The 17,157-nt window shown below is 49.6% G+C and overlaps 1 protein-coding gene across 4 annotated transcripts in view; it reads right to left on the bottom strand.

The window, feature by feature from the left end:
- The window catches only part of ATL2 (atlastin GTPase 2), a 43,029-nt gene extending 38,120 nt beyond the window's left edge, over positions 1 to 4,909 (bottom strand). For 3 of the 4 annotated variants that reach the window (XM_053972394.1, XM_053972397.1, XM_053972400.1), the window contains exon 1: positions 1,294 to 4,909. In XM_053972394.1, the coding sequence (XP_053828369.1) occupies positions 1,294 to 1,423 (130 nt within the window). In that variant the 5' untranslated portion in view covers positions 1,424 to 4,909. The remainder of the gene's footprint in view (positions 1 to 1,293) is intronic. The other variant, XM_053972396.1, reaches the window with a different exon arrangement.
- Between the last annotated feature and the right edge of the window lie 12,248 nt (positions 4,910 to 17,157).

Genomic DNA, 17,157 nt, shown 5'->3' with positions numbered 1-17,157 from the left:
GGAAGCAGGATTCAACCCCTTTGTACAAAAGTGTTCATATGAAGGCTAGGAAAAAAAACCAAAAATGTTGCCATTGGCCTTTTGTGGTTTAATATCCTCTATTAATTTGCTAAAAATGAGCATACCATTGCTTGTCCTTCTGACCTCATACCAAGTGAAGGAAAACCTTTCTTTCCATCGGAAGGAAGGCAGAGCACACTCTGTACACAGAGGTATTGCAGATACCTCAGCAACTGGGTGAAGGGAAATAACTTGAAGTAAAACACATTGAAAGCTAGAAACGCTGTTAGCTGGCAAATTTAAGCTTCAGCAGCTCAATATGCAAACCAAAAAAAAAAACCAGGGGGAAAAACACCACAGTACTAAAGAAGTTTCCTATTTCTGCTGTTAGTAATCAGCCTTGCTCCTGGTCAAGTCCGGAACAGTTTACGCAGAGAAGAGTTTGAAGTAGTGCGTGTTCATACAGATAGATTTCTGCTTCATGCAACAGGATTTGCTGCTGCTGTAACGTGAGAGCAGAAGTCAAGAACTTGGAGGTCAGAAAGCTCAGCCTTAATTCTGTCTCCTTATATTTGCAGGAAGGAAGGAGACATTTTCTGAGCTGAGGATATTGCTATCAGCATGTCTTCTCCTGGTTGCAAAGGTCCCCATTTCCACTGCACTCCCAGCTACATTCCTCTGAGCCAGGCTAGAAAAGCAGTTAGGACTGAAGTTAGCAGTTAGGACTGCTTAAGCTGGCTGTGGATGTGGCCTGGAAGGAGCTTGGGAACAACTGTGCAAACCACAGGCAGGCTGTGCTGGGAGGGGATTGCTGGAGCAGAAGGACGCCTGACCCACGAGTGCTGGCTGGGCCAGTAGTCCCTTCAGCCACCAGAGTCACAGTTTGTACTACAGGCAGCATCTTCTGCATTTGGCCATGCTGTTCTGAAAGCTCTGCTGTCCCAAGCTTGTCCCAAACCCACTTTGGGCCAGCCACTAAACACCACCAGTGTCACCCATGCAGAGAAACAAAGGCTGCTTGGAGAGCTGTCCCTTCCTGCAGCTGGAAGGGAAACAGAGCCACCACAATGTCTCCTGGCCTTCAGACATCACAGTGTGGCAGGGGACTGGCCAGTTCCTGACCCATGCAGGCAGAGGCACCCACTGGACATTAGGAAAGGCTGAATCAGACTTGGGTCCTTTATGCCTTTCCGTATAAAGTGTTCCTCAATCCTCATCAGCCAGCCTGCGCAATGCAGTTGGGTTTGTTTAAAGTAATCCGTATGATGACAAATCCTTAAGCCAAACACCTACCTGAAGCACGCTGAGCACCGCTGCTGGGCTGGGGAACAGAGCCATGTCCCACCTTGGAGGCCTGAGGGTCCTGGGATGAGCTGGAGACGTCTCCATTGGTGCTTCTGCGCTTACCAACCTCTCTCCTCATCTGCTTCAGGCTGTCGAGTCCAAACTAGTGACCAGGTGATTCCCACTCCTCCTTCCAGACTGTGCAGTGCTGCAGGCAGTCAGGAGCTGAGGGCAGACAGCTGTGAGATACAGGTGGCTCTGCTGAAAACCACCCTGTCCACAGCAATAAGGCACCTCCAACCCTCTGGCTGAAGGACCACTCAGGGCTTCCCAAGGAATAAAACTGGGGAGGCAAGGAGAGGTCAGCTCTGCAGTGGTGAACCAGACCCCACCAAGGGGGCTGTGTCACACAGGCAAGTCTGAGATGTCCTAACAAACTCCCACTGGGAAATCTGTCTGGCTCTCGGGCTTGCTCCTGGAGGCAAACACGTGCCCTCCCAGAGTTTGGAAATGCCCTACAAGGCACCTCGTCTTGCTTTTCTCTGAAAGACACCCAGGCTGCCGTACCACAGCCCTACTACTTATGGACTTCATCTACTCACAGCTTCCCAACTCTTCCAGCTGGAGCGCTCCTCCCTCTGCACCGTGCCAGCAGGCGCTGGAGGATGTGCTGCTCCCCGAGCCTCTGCCCACTCTGCAGCTGGATCCTCCCTTTGGCTCCCTCTTCCCGGCGCCCATTCCTGTGCCCTGCCCACATGCAGGAACAGGCTGCTCGGTCCTGCCCAGGCTGGCTGATGTTTGCCTCACTACCTCGGCAAACATCTCAGCCCCGTAAACAGGTAATCTTGGTTTCCGATGCTTTTTTTTTTTTTTTTTTTTTTTTCTGGTGCTCGCCGTTTCCCAAGGGCATCTCTCTCAGATTCGGGGCTGCCTTCATTTGTCACACAGGTGATCTAAAAGTTTCTGTGCGTCATTAGAGAGTGCTCAGCACAGCCCCGGGCTTGTAACTACCTGTGTGTGTTGGCATAACCTGCGGCTCACCCAAGCAAAGCCAAGGTGAGACACAGCATGAATCCAAGCCTGGTTCTTCTGCAGAGAACTGCGAGAAAGCAGAGGCATTTGGGAGCAGAAAACAAATTGGGAAGGAGAGAAAAAAAATTTTACTTAATCTCTTCAACCTGAAGCTGTCCCGCATGCTGAGAGGAGATGTCTTTTTAGCTGGCTGCAGGACACACGCTCCAGAGAGAAAGCAGCCCCTCCCATACCACTAATTTATAGCAAGCTGAGTGGGAAACATCTCCTTCTTCCCTGATGCTGACCCAGGAGCTGCTCCTCTGGGGAGGAAGTTGGAAATAAAATTGAATTTTAGCTGTGAGAGCAGCTCAGAGCAAGTTGCTAGGCACCAGCTGCAAGAATTGCCTGCAGGTGCTCTTGCAGGAGAGGTTGGGCCGGTTGATTGGGCTCTCCCGGTGCTGCCAGAGTGCCAAATACCTTTGAAACGGGCATAATCCGTTCTCAGCCTGAAGGAGCTATTGCACAATCTTCCCAGGATTAAGGGTTTAAATCGAGGGACTGTGTCACAGCGGGGGAAAGGGCAGTGGGCAGGCTCAGGAGCCATGCTGCCTGTGTGGCTCTCTGGGGTGGTGGGACACAGCCTGTCCAGGGAGGTGACAGGAGGTGACAGTCTTGCAGGGGCACGTGAAAGCCATCTCCCTTGTCCTGCCCTGTCTACATCTTATCAGAGTGACTGAAGTCTTCAAAGGATTAAATGGCTACGTGTTTTTCTTCTGCTTCTGGAAGCAAAGCTCCACAGCCAGCTGAGTCTTTCATTGCAAGCATTTGCTCAAGCAGAGTCCTGTCATTTCTGTATAAACACAGTGAGATTTCCATCTCGCTCTTATGCAACAGCACAAGACGAGGTTGTTTTTAAAGTCTGGATAGATACTGACTCCTTTGAAGGCTGCAGTGCTGCTTGGAGTGCCCAGGGCTGCCCCACTGCAGAGATGCCCCTGTCTACAGCCAGCACGCTGCTTCCAGCCTCACCTGGGGGCCAGCTCTGCTTACCCACCTGCTGCCTGCTCTGCACCTCTAAAAATGAGAAGCATCTCTCAGGTTTGGATCCTCTTGGTGTCATTTCCCAATGATCCTTTAGGCCATCAAGGACAGCACAGAGAAAGAGCTTTCCCACGCCCCCGGACTCCTATTTTCTAACCTCTCATCCTAGAAAAAGAAGCATTGCTCCAGCTGTCACTGTGGCACCCATCAAATGTCTTGCAGAGACAATCACACCAGCCCCTGAAGTCACACGGCCTCCTTCCAAGGAGCTGCGTCTGTTTTTCTGGTACAAACAGCAAGGCTCAAGGGAGGAGGAGTCCCCATATGATCAGTGACTGTGCTTCAGCCCATACTACCAGTGCTTTGTCTGCATGGTGCAGAATGCAAAAATCAGGCTACCAGGGACAGTTTGGGATGGAAAGTACTCCACAATCACAGAGGCCTCAGTGGCAGTTCAGAGTCTTATCAGGAAAAATGCTATGTAGACATTCTTTAATGTAATAAAATCAGACTAATTTAGCTCAGCGTGCTGCAGGTATTTACCAGCAAACACTCCTATCAGCACTGGCTGTGGGTTTTAGAAGAGGATATTTGTCCTTGCAGCATGACTGATCTCTCATATCACAAGCCAGCTCCTCCCATAAGGGGCAAAGCATCACCATGTGATCCTGATTTGAGGGAAGCAGTGCAGCTTTACACCTGGGAAGGGTGTTAGGAATTGAGCCCCGTGCAGGCAGACCTGGCTCCTGGTTGCATGTGGGGTTAGGAATGATTGCCCTGGCACACAAAGGGTGCTAATTACACAGCAGAGTTTATTTGCATCCTTTGCAGCTACATGACTGGCTTGCCCGGTGAGACTTACAGGTCCTCAGGAGGAAGTAGGTGATTTATTCCTAGGGTTTCATATGCTTGTTTTCCAGGCAAGTCCAGACTGGCTGCATAGAGATGAGTTGTGCTTAAGAGAGTCCTGCTGAATTCCCACAGCAGAATCTTTCCTGCAGCTCTCATTGTCCTTTTCTGGAAGGCAAATCCCTCCAGCACAGGGTCATGCACACACCCTTGGATGAGGCTCCGTCAGGACAGGATGGGTTTGAATGTAATTAAGCCACATGGTCACAGCTCACTGTACCCAGCTCAGGAGAAGTTTTGGACTAGCACAGGCTGCCTTGCCAAGGACTTGGGTACCTCAAAGACAGGATAGCTGCCAGCAGGAGCTGGCATAAGACCCAGTGATGGCAGCACCCAGGAAAGCTGGGTGAGGTGGGCACCTGAGCTTCCCCCAGCAGCACCCTGGGCTTACGAGAGGGCACCTGGGGCAGCAGCACCCTTCAGGGCTGGGATCACTCCTGTGCTCCCAGTCAGGCCTGGATATAGGTTGTGATCCTTAACACACCGATGAAACTGTCTGGATCTAGTCTCAGGTATTGAAGCACAGTCTGGGTCTGAGTCTAGACATGAAGGGCAAGACCAGTTCTGTGGTCTGTGTTTGTAGGTTCAGTCTGGCCCCTGGGCCAAGCTAAGGGCACAAAGTAGAATGTGCCATTTAATCTGGCTGGATTAACGTGTGAATTTAATTAGATCTCATTTTGTCTCAATAAAATCTGGAATATGCTGTTGAAAAAATGTATTTAATCCTCCTCCAAGACTTTATGCATACATTGGAGCAAGAAACTTGCAGCACAGGGCAATTGCAATGGAATGAGAAACCAAGTTTTAGCAAAACCCAGAGGGTGGGGCTGAGATCAGCATCCTGTCATCTTTGGATTTGTGAATCTGATTCAGAGGCTGTCCTGCCCCCTCTCCTCCAGGAAGACTCTAAAAGTGATTTAGGTGTTGTCCTGTAGGATCATTCCATGGCAGCTGTCTCTGTACCCTGTCAGCCACAAAAAGCACAGTATTGCACTGGCTATGATCACGTTTAGGTAGTTTGACAAAAAAGGCTCCAGGGACTCATCACAAGGAAAGACATGAAATTGTTTGGAAATATTAAGCAGGGGGATATCACCAGTTTTGTTCTTCTCAAGTAATGCTAACTTGCAAGAAACAGAGAAACAATGAGAGGAGGAGAAGGGGACAGCAAGCCTGGCTATAGCAGAGGGCTGGAAACCAAAAGGCAAACTCATTTGACATCCAGGGATTAAGATCCAATCATTTGACCTCAGATTAAAAAGTGGATAAGCACAACAAAGAATAGCTTAAAACATTTGGGAAAGTGTAAAGGAAAATCAAGTGGCATTAAATAACAAAACAGCTGCATTAAGCCAGAATGCCTCCCTGATCACAGGCAGCAAATCCAAGTAAGGGATACCTAAAGTTTCCTCAGCGCCATCCAGTCATCCCCCAGCATTTCTATTTCACTGCCACCCTCTGAGTTAAATCAAAAAGAACTCGCCCTGCTCCACACCCGTTTGTTGCTTGTATTGAGCTGCTCTCCCTCACCCTCAGGGGAGCACAGCCACCTGCCAAAACCCCTTATTAGGAAGAAATTACCCAGCAGAAGTAGGCTAGCTAGCTGTAAATGCATGCTGGAGGACAGGAATCCCAGGACAGCGATGCTCAGGCTCTGAGTGCAGTGTGGCTGCTTCCCAGATTTGCTTTGTGAGCTTCCCCCACCAGCGTGGTTTCTTTTCCTGGACCTGGCCTGTATCTCCTTGGGAAAATCATCCAGCTCCCTTGAGTGACTGCTCATTTGCAGCCAACACAGGGCATCAGTAGCCATTCCCACAGGTTCCCTGATGTCCTCCAAGTGTCCAGTTTGGCTACTTTCTTCTGCAGCACCTTTGAAATCATTAACACAGCGCTGTTAAATGGGTGTCAGTCCCAGGTGGGCAGCACAACCTGGCAGTGTGGCACTGGCCCAGCCCCTGCGTACCGGTTGGCAGCTCACGGCAGGCCATGGCTCTGCCCCAGCCTTGGCTCCACTGCAGCTTTAGGAAATGCAGAGAGCAGTCATGGGCTGCGCTGGGTGGATGGTGGGTGTTCCCCCTGCCCAAATTCAGTGGAGAACCAGTGTCCCTGTGACAGGCACAGTTCCCTGGCTGCACACCTCCAGCCACAGCATCCCACAGACAAACACCAGCCTTTCGTCACCGTGGCCACAGCCACCATCCTACAAACAGGCTGTGTCCTTGCGAGCGCCTCTGCCACTGAAAAGCACCTTGGAACCCCAAGGCTGGGAAGGGTCTGAGCATGGGACTGCCCAGAAGTGTGTTACTGCTTTTCCTCCTCCTCCTTGTCCAGTGGACAGTGATCCTGTTTTTCCAGCAGCCCCACTGCCAGCTGCAGTGGCCTGGCAGGCGCAGTGACCCCGAGTGATTATTTAATAGCGGATTGTATAACAGAGCAGGGCAGACATTACATTTCTGTCTCTGACCTCAGCCCTGGGACATCTCCCACCCATAAAACTTCCAGTCTAATCTTTCAGACCTCAGAGGAGCAGCCTTAGGCATGTGACACCATCCTTCAGAGAGGAGTGACCAGTGGGGACCGGGTAGCTCTGGGCAGGAATGGGGTGCCCAGCACATCTCAGTCCCACAGAAGGGAAAAGAGAAGGGAGCCTAATGCTCCACAAAGGCTCAGGTTTGGAGCCCAGACCCTGCTGAAGCACCCAAGACGACCCTGCAAAGTCCCTCTGCTCCCTGCTATCCATCTAAATGAAGCACTACACTTGCCTCTCCATTCATAGTGAGCTGTTTCAGCAAGGTGAAGATGGATGAGCTGGCCTGGAGCAGGGCAAGCCAGCTCCACCAGCTCCCCTGGGTTCCAGCCACACAGCCTCTGGAATCTGGGAGCAGCTGAACCCCTTGGATCTACTCCAGTAGGGGTGGACAGTGCCCAGGAGCCAGTGGAGAGGTGCCTGCTGCTCTGAATAGTCCAGAACTCAGGACATGCCAGCCTGGTGCTGATGATATCCCCAGACTCTGTTGCTCTTCCATGGGGCTCCGGAGACAAGGCAGTAGCCTGCAGCCCTCAGTGGTCAGGAGGATGCTGTGGTGTTGCAAGGAGACAGGCACAGGCAGGTCTTGCTTATCAGTGCTGGGCACGTGCCAGGTGGCTCAGACCCATCTCATCCAGAAATCCATCAAAACCAGCTTCTCCTGAAGCCTTACTGGAGCAGACACAACAAGGAGCTGGTTTCTGAGCTTGACTTCAGCATGTTCCAGCTCTAAGCATTCCCTTTCAGCAGGAACTGGGGGGTGTGAACAGCCCCTCCAGGATGAGCATGGATCTGCTGGAAGCTGGAGAGGACTAGCAGGGCCACCAGGCTGGTTGAGGTCCGGGAACATTGACTACAGGGAGAGGTGGAAGCAGCTGGCTTGGTCAGTTGGGGTGATTTAGCAGAAGCCTACGGTGACTTGGCAGCTAGAAGGGAGGATGAAGCTGAAGCCTTTCCAGGAGGTAAGCAGCCTGGCTGGTTCAGGGTGTTAGGAAAAGCTCCTTCCCTGGAAGGGTGGTGCAGCCCTGGGACATGGACCCAGAGTGGAGTGGTTTCCATCCTTTCAAATTATCCAGCCTTAGCTGCTCTGACCCAGCTTTGGCAACAATCCTGCTCCAAAGGCTGGCTGAATCTGAGACTGCCACAGGCCCCTTCTCACCAGCACTTTCTCTGAGAGGCAATTCTACACCAAACTGAGCCAAAATCGGCCTCCTGCCTTGAGCCATTTGTGCCAACTTCCATCAGACACTGCTCCTGTACAACTTACCAAAATGTACCTGCTCAGGGGTGCAGCAGTGCAGAGAGGATTTCACAGCAGCCTGAGTTTAGAAGCACACAGTTTACCAACAGCCACAGCAAAAATAAGTCCGAAGGGCAAGATCAGAAAATCCAATATTTAAAATCTCTGACTCGTTCTACAGCTGGGCTGGGGAGACAGCTGCTGCAATGTGGGTCTAACCATTAACTAGGGGCCTAGAGAGGTGAGATGCTCTCTGAAAAACAGGGTGCTGTGCCCGAGGCCTGTGTGTGCCAGCACTGGGAGAGGGTGTGCAGCAAGGCACAGGGATGCTCCTGCAGAGCCCACACCGAGTCTGGAAACTGCTACCACGTCTGATCCCTCTGCACCCTTCAGCAGGAACCAGCTCTCAGAGCTCACCTGAAGCCGTGTCTGACCAGCTCCTTGGCAGGGAAGAAAAGAATAAGAAGGCACATTAATGTATTTTTAACAGGTTACATAAACAGTTAGGTTAAAAGCTGCCTTACAAACAGGTGACACAGGATACCAGTGCTTCCATGGAGAGGTGAGCCGGGCCTTTCATGCAGAAAATATTTTGGCCTTCTCAAAGGCAAATTGTCCTCCCCTTGGAGGAGACAAATATCAGCTGGAAGCAGCAGCTTCCATTTGCTAGGAGTATTTTTATTTTTCAAAGCTAGTCTGTTTCATTTACAGGCAACGGGGAACTGGATGGGAGCAGGTCTGTGGATCTTTAAAGCCTCCTGTGCCTGCCTGGTGCCTGCAATGCTGCTGCTGGCAGGGACAGCCCTGCCTGGCCCTCAGCCCCCTGGAGTGATGCAAGAAGTGCCTTTGCACTTTGCCTTAGTAGGAAAGCAGAGCTGGCAGCAAACCCGCCCGGGAGGCAGCGCAGGAGGCCGGGGCTGAGGGACCACAGCTCGCTCCCCGTGAGGCAGGGTGGGTGACAGCTCTGGGCAAAGGGCTTGCCCAAGGAGTGTGTCCGGGGGCAAGCGCTCCCTTATCACACACTCACGGGGCTGTGTTTACCAGGCTGCTCCTCCAGCTGCCTGTCAGCTGGAGTTTCTACCCTGCTCAAAGGGCAGGGGCTCACAGTGGCTTTTGCCATCTGATCACACGGATCCAGCAGTGCCCAAGGACAGCCAGCCATGCTGTGTGTTCCCCATGTCACAAGGATCAGGGGTGTCCTGGCATGGAACAGGACGAGATCCCGGGCCCCGGGTCTCTCCCAGGCCAGCAGGACAAGTACCATGGAGTTCACTGCCTGACACAGCTGTGGGAGTGGGAATGCCAGCAGCCGCCCTGCAGTTCAGGCTACTCCTGTCCCCAGCAAGGCAGCAGGGACAGCACAGAGAGCAGCCTGGAGTCTGGAGACAAGAGGGCTGCCAGAAATGCCAAACCAAGGCTGGTTCTTCTCCCCACAGGTGTTACAAAATCCATGGCTGAGTTTAAACACTGAATAGACTGTGACCTCTGGCTCTAGGAACCAGACCCTTGGAAACATGTGCCCCAGCCTGAAAGAAAAGAGCATGAACAAAAGGAGAACCCAAAAGGAGGAAATCCAGAAGGAAAGCATGGCAGGAACAAGCCAAGCTGAAGCCAAGAGGGGAGGGCAAAGGAACATCTTTCCAACAGGCACAACTACGCAGCTGCTCTACAACTGTTGCAACATTCCTGTTCTGAAACACCATCTAAAGCCAATTTTTCTTACATGTAATGAGGACAGAAAACAAAAAGAAGGTGGAAAATTCCCAAAATAACCAGCATGGTTAATGTGGTATCAAAACAACTGTTTTACTCTGGGTAGAAGTGCACCATCTCCAAGTCTGAAGCTGCCCCCACCCTCTCCCAGGAGTGAAGATAACACTAGGGAGTCCAGAGAACAGCCAGAGCTCGACAGCACACGGCTGGCAGGATCAAGACTTTGCCCAGCTCCTGCTCTGGCCCAAGGCAGCCTCCACCAGTGTTAGGGGCTCTCCTTCACCTATGTCTTCCTTCTGCAGCTCATCATTATGGGAATATGTGCCCACAGCCTCTCCCTCCCACCCCAGTCTCCCTTTTCAATCTCCCACTTGTTTTGCCAATGTGTCAGTGGCAGTGAAGTCCCTGAAGCGCCCCCCCCCAGACACACCCTCTGGTCTCAGCATCCTTCCAACCCAGCTCTCACCTCCTACTTTGTGCGTGGTGAGAGGGGGTGTCTGTACAGGCTCCTCCTTGAAAAAAGCCACCAGAGAGCTCATCAGGTAGGCCGGGCTTGCTGCTCCCTGCGTGGGGGTGAGCCCAGACAGAGCCCGCGGGGCATGGCTCAGGAGTGGCACCATGCAGCAGCCAGGCAGGAGCCAGGGAGACAGACACAGCCCCACCTCTGCCATTATTTCCCTGATGCCCCCACTGTGAGAAGTGGGGCAAGCAGAGCCCAAAGGAAAACCAGGAGGAAAGGGACTGGGACCCAGTCCCACCCTCTCCCTGCATCTCTTTTGTGAGCCCTTTGAGGCAGATGTCTCACCCCACAGGGGACCCTCCGAGCTCCACCTCTGCTGCTGGGGCTTTTTCATGCCTTTCACTGCCTCATTGCATTTATTTAATTACTACTCCTGAGGAGTAGCATTGCTCACATCTTTGGCTGTTGGATCCTTTTCCATTCTGTCCCCAGTGGAAGGAATCACACTTGTCTTGCAAGATCTGTTCTTGCTAAGCCAGGCTGCCATTTATCCATTATTATTGAAGTATCAAAGGCATTTGCACATGTTCAGAAGCACACCAGCTCCCTCAAGGAGGAGGGATGAAATATCACCTCTTGCCTGGTAAACTGCTTACACAAGTGGAACCAAACACAGGTGTCTGGATTATCCAGTGGGGCTCTTTTGCAATGCTGCTCTTAAGAACAGGGTTGTGGAGATGTCTTAGCTCACACCCCAGAGCTGGTAAGACTGCAGAAGAGATTCAGACATTGAGTTTTCCACCTTGGATGCCTCCTGGTCACCCAGAGGAGATTCCGAAGTCAAGGATGGGTTTCTGCAGAAACAATCTTACATGCTGCCCTCTCCAAAGCACAGCTGTTTTCAGCCACATATGTGCTTGCTGCCCTTGGCTGTGCCCTACACAGTCTCCCTCCTCACTCACAGATAGCTCAGCAAATTCTGGAGTGGCCATTCTGGTGAATGAGAGTCCAAACTCAAGCACCTGGGAGTCTTTCTGCATGTCTTGGCAGGTCCTTGAGGGTGATCCAGTGCAGATGCTGCAGGACAGCATCCCATGACCTCAAACAGCTCCTCGAGCACGTGTCAGATCTACTTCAGAGGGTTTGTCTAAGATTTCACTGTCCCCGGTTCAGCAGAAGCCAGCAGAGGGACGAGTTCAGCAGCTGCCACCTGCTGTCCCCTGTCAGCAGGGCAGGCCCTGCCCTGCTCCCTGCCAGCTCTGCCCCAGAGCCCTGCCTGGATGCAGGGGAGGAATCAGCAGCACCCACTGACCCTGTTCCCCAGCCCCTGTTCCCTGTGAAGCACTAGACAGACCCAAAGCCTGGACATGAACAGAAACACAAAAGCAGTGGTCTCTGTGTCCTGATTCTCCTGGTTACGAGGACACCCCAAAACTACAGTTGTGCCTGATTTTCCCCCTGGAGGACACAGCCCTGGGGAATAGTGGCCCACCTTTGCTGTTAGCCAGGACAGGCCCAGAGGGGAGCTTCCTCCCTGCTAACTCAGCCCACCACAGGGAGGGAGGGAAGGCGACAGCCGCACACATGGAAGGAATAAATAATAATAAGAAGGACAACATCATCATCTATGCCTGCTAATTTGAGATAGTTTCCTGCTTCAATTGACAGAAGAGTAAGTTGAGTGGATGCCAGGACGCACTTCAGATGATCAGGCGTCTGGTGCAGAGATGCAAATCAGGTAAAATGCTGCAGAAACCTGACAACAGCAGAGCTGCAGGTGCCTGGTCCTGAAGGACCCTGCCCTTTCCTCCATGGCAGCCTTCCATATTTCAGATAAACAGGGCAACCCAGGATTTTATCACCTGGGCTGTGCCTGGCATAAAAGGAATTTGTGACTATACATCATCTAAGGCCATTTTTTTCATTCTTTTTAAAAATATTGTATCATTTATTTCTAGGCAGAACTATAGACCATAAAAGGAACCAGGAGAGGGAGGAGAGGCAGAAGTCTGTTGTGAAAGGTCTGCGGAGACGTAGCTGATCTTTGTGGCAACCGCTGCCTTATGCTTCACTGAGCTCATCTCCTCACTCTCACCAGATTCCTGGCAGAAACTGGCACCCCTTGGCCTTACAAAGCCCTCCAGGCAAAACCCAGGCACAGGTAGGTTATTCAGTGTCATCTCCACACAATGCATAACCAGTCTGGTGACATTCCCCAGCAAAGTCTGGACTTGTGGGAGGACAAGGACAGGCAGCTGGCTGTGTACCTGAGAGGACCAATGCAATCTCCAAGGTCAAGCAAGCTGCATGGGCATGCTGCAGGGGCAAGCTGCTCCATTTCATTAGGAAACCAGGAGGCGCTGGCAAGCAAAAAGGGAGCTCAAAGATCCTGGGCCTCACGTATTCATCATGTGCAAGCCAGGTGCCACACAGCTATCTTGTACTGAGCCCAAAGCTATCTAAACTGCATAAATAAAATCCATTTTGCCACAATCAATCTACCAGACACCTGTGTTTAAACTCAACCAGCCTGGCTCTGAAAGCTTCTCTGCTTTACAGGCCAGCAGCAGACACTGGTGTCTGTTCTGTGCTGCTGCCACAACCAAGAGCCAAAGGTGTGCTCATGTTCCCCCTGCTCCTTTGCTCAGCTCTGTTCACAGAGCAGATAAAAACAGGATCTCCCAGGTGAACACAGCTCAGCTCCTCCACCCACCCTTCTCCCAGATCTCAGCAGGGGAACTTGGTCTGCGCTTGGAAAGGACACAAAGCAAAATGCAGTTGTTATCAGCTTGGCCTTTGTGTTGCACAGCCCTGGGCACAAGGCTGGTTCAGGGTTATTGGCAGGGTGTTTGGCTAAAGGTAAACAACTCCTCAGCAAGCTGCAGGACAAGTGTGGACAAGTGTCTGAGCTCCCAGTGAAACCAGGAGCAATTTTGTTTTTAGGGTTCTTTTGCCCTAAAAAGTCAGGGCAGTCTCCCAGTCTCCTTGGCTCGGGAGCCAGCCTCACAGCTGGCAGGCCTAAGCTCAAACCACACACACAGCTCAAAGCAGCACTCAGGTGAGTGCCTCTTGGCAATACAGATCTACAGAGTCTTTAACAGGAACCAGGCTAATGCAAGGTACAGGCAGTCACACAGTGACTGGGGAAATGAATATCAGCATCTCAAGAGGACTACGAGATAGAAGCAGCTTAAGTGCTTGCAAAATGGCTTAAGAGCAGCTTCACATGGAAAGTGACTGCTGCTTAAGCAGTTTAAAGACGAGCCCTGCTCAAACATTGGTCAGCTATGAGCAGCTTAGTGCAGGAAGGGCTCCTGCCAAGGCTGATGGGGTGGCAGCATGCCACAGGAGAGAAACAAGTGTCCCCTTGGAGCAGGGAGCCTCACCCCACACACATTCTGCCCAGGAACGTGTGCCATCCCGCCTCGGAGCCGCTCTGTCCTCCCCGTGAAAGGAGCCTTGTCCTCGGCCGGATGTTCTCCGGAAAGGTCCACAAAGCAGAGCTCCTGGAAAGCTGGGGCTGCTTGCAGCAAGAAAATTAAATGGAGGCTGTGCTGGCAGTCTCAGGCCAGGAGCTCCGACTCTTTTCTTCCTGCCAGTTTCCAAGAGTAAGATTAGCTTCTGTTGTCCTTGCATCCTTGAATATCCCTGCCCTATTTCTTGGGAATTTTCCAGTTGTGCAGAAGGCAGAAGAACAAGCTTCATTTGGAAGCTATGGGAGATAAGAAGGAAAACCTCCATTTTTTTTTTTTTTTTTTCCTCTGCAATGCCAGGGTCATCAAAGGTGGGAGCATTGGAGGTAACGGCAGGGGCAGATTGAAGCAGCACTCAAACATGAATGATGTGTTATTTGCCTGTGGTGAAGAAAGCAAGAAGAGAAGGGTTGCACTCAGCTGTGAACCTGGGGTCCATATACTTGAAGTGAAGTGTTATCACCTTTTTTCTCTTCATGAGAAAAAACCTGCCCTTCAGACAACTTCAGGTAGGGTTGTTTTTATTATTATTATTACACAAAAGAGCTGAAAAAAGCAAGACTAGAAAACATGTTACTTTGAAATAAAGAAATAGCTCAGTCCTAATCTGGAATCATCTGGTTAGCTCTCATTGCTTCATGTTAAAAGGACACAAAAAGAAGGAATTAGGAGCATATAAAGGATCCCTATGAAGGCATGGACAGGTCTTTGCCCGTACAGCAATAAAGAGATGGAAAAAACACCACAGAAATCTTGGGCAAGGGGAACATATTTAAATGTAACTAAAATACTCCAGTTTGAGCTCTATCCTCAGAACTCAGGAGTTTGTTTTAGATTTAAAATGCACCCCAAGAAGATAAGAGAACTAAAAGTTCAGTAAGTAGGATTCCCACGTTCAGCTACTGAAGTTTTAGGTTACTGTGGTTCAATCAGAAGCCATGCAGCAACTTCAGAAAAAGATTACCAGATCACTGTCTGACCAGGGTATTTCTTAGACACTTCTGAAGCCTTTTGACAGGATGCTTATCTAAAGCTCACTGATTTAATCTGATTTAGCAGTTACAGTGCTGTGGTTAACAGAAGAGAAAATAGAAGTATAATCTATTACATGCAAATCCCTGCATCCATGCCGTTCAGTTTAAAATGTCCAGGAGTTTGCACTTTGCTGACAGAGAAAGCATCACCAAAATACAAACTGCGCTTCCCGAAATATCCGAAGTTTATTTTATTAACAGCCTAAGAGACAGAAAATTTAGGATTTTCAGGAAGAAGCACACTAATAACTTCTGGAGGCTTATTTGACTTCTACCCACTTGAATTTTGAATGGAGCACAAGCAATTTGATTTTTTTAGTAGCTTGAAGAAAGATGAAACCACAAACAGAAATAAAAGATGGCAAGAGAAAACAAACAGATAACGGCTTATATGAAATTGAGTAATTACATCCTGCACTGTGCTTCAACTGCCAACCTCAGCCATCCCCCACCCTACAATCCCACTCCAGTGTTTAATTCTGAATACTGCTATACTGCCCTGCCAGGATTAATTTGTTTTCCTGGATCCCAGATGCTTTGGAAAAGAGGGTTAATTATCTTGCCATAGCTGCTGGCTTCCTGGCACATTCCTGCAGGACTCGCTCCCTTGCATGAAGACCCACTCAGGCTGCAGCTGCTCCATGAACACCAGAGAAGGAAAAGTTAAATAAATCATGCCAGAAATGCTTCAGCAGCTGCAACAGTGAGGAGGAAGAGCAGGGAACCCATCTGAATTTGTGTATGGCTCCAACCCAGGGAGCTGGCTGGGAAAGGCCAGGACAGGAAGGCTTGGCACAGGGTAGATAATGCTTAGAAAGCTTTATCTGAATACAAGAAAAGGGACTGGGGTTACTTCCTTCAGAGAGCCATGGTCAAAGCACAGAAAAAGTAATCTGGCTGCATTAGGTTCCTCCACATCCTGTGAGAATTGCAGTCCTTGGAAGAAGAAATCCTCTATTTTTAACAGGGAAAGACTATTAAGCATTAGGAGACTAAACAGAAGACAAGTGTGTTCCTCTTTTAACTTGATAATGCAGCTGTCAAGAAATGGATTGACCCTTTATCAAAGCAGATGCTTTAGCAGTAGAATTTGGGAGTCTCATCATCCCAAAAACCCTGAACACGTATTTGGTTCACGTTATTTTTATCTGACTCTGGTTCTAAGGAACTCAAATGGCACCCAAGAAACATCCCATTATCACAGGAGTGAGCACATCTGATCACCCCTCCCCACAAGTGTCAATATTAATGGTGCAACTGAGAAGGTACTTGAATTTCACAACAAATCAGTCATGCAGCATACTTCTCTCTGACTGGTTAGACATAAAAATAGACATGAAGTAGACACAGAACCCTGGAATGGCTAAAAAACCCACTGATAGCTACAGATGTGGGAATGCAAGGTATTTCCAAAAAAAGGAGCACACACAAGAATCCCAAATATGTTTAAACACATCCCTGAGATGAAAAAAATAACTGAGCAAAAAGTGTTCATGTTCTCAGACCTCAATGCACTATTTAACAGAAGAGACTGAATGTCTCCTGCTAAGCCACCAGCACATTCAAACAAGTTCAAGAGCTGTTCACAAGAAAAGACACAGCAGGAAAAGGAGCAAGTTACATTTAATAACAACAAAAGGGTTTCAGCCAGTAACAAGCCAGCTTGCCTCAAACATTATCCCTTTCTAAAAGACAGACTTAGTGACACCACGTCCAGTTATATCATTCCTTTCACAAAGCAGAACACCCAAACATGACCTCCATGGTTTCTTTTACCTCTTCTCTTTCCTCACCCTATCAATACACTCTATCTTGCTGTGGTGGTATAGAAAGTCAAAAAACAACTCTTCACACTTCTTGCATATAAGGAAAAATAAATATGAACAAGAATTAGAGTATCATGAGAAGAGGAGCATATCTCCACCTCGACACGTCTTTACCCCCAATGAAAGGTGATCAATTAGAAAAACAAACAAAACATCACCAACAAACAAAACCCAACAAAACAAACAGTGGGACAGATATGAAGATATTACATTGGGAATGACAGCTGCTTACAAGCAGGGAATGTGCACAGCAATGTTCAATGTTTTGCTTGTGTGACTTAGGGAAAAAACCCTACATTAAAAGACCTTGAAGGTTTAATTTTAATCTAACAAGAATGGTACCACTGCCAAATGAGTGACAAACTTCACTCCCTCTGGAGCAACTGATTCCCCACTTGCCCCACTGTTTGGGCTCTGTTCTAAAGAGCAAGATTAAAGGTGAACACAGACCTCATGTGTGGAAGAAGACCAACCTCATTCTTTCCTGAGGACAAGCATCCACTCTTGTAGGCCCAAGAGAAAACATTATTTTCTTTTAACAGCAAAAGACCAACAAGAAATCTTTCCTGTTCTCATGAAGACATGAATAAGATGATTATTTTGTGGAGAAAGAAGATTGCACAGTTCTTCAGTCTT

This window comes from Vidua macroura, chromosome 3 (genome assembly GCF_024509145.1).
Source record: "Vidua macroura isolate BioBank_ID:100142 chromosome 3, ASM2450914v1, whole genome shotgun sequence".
Taxonomy (NCBI): domain Eukaryota; kingdom Metazoa; phylum Chordata; class Aves; order Passeriformes; family Viduidae; genus Vidua; species Vidua macroura.
This window is presented reverse-complemented; position numbering and strand designations above follow the sequence as displayed.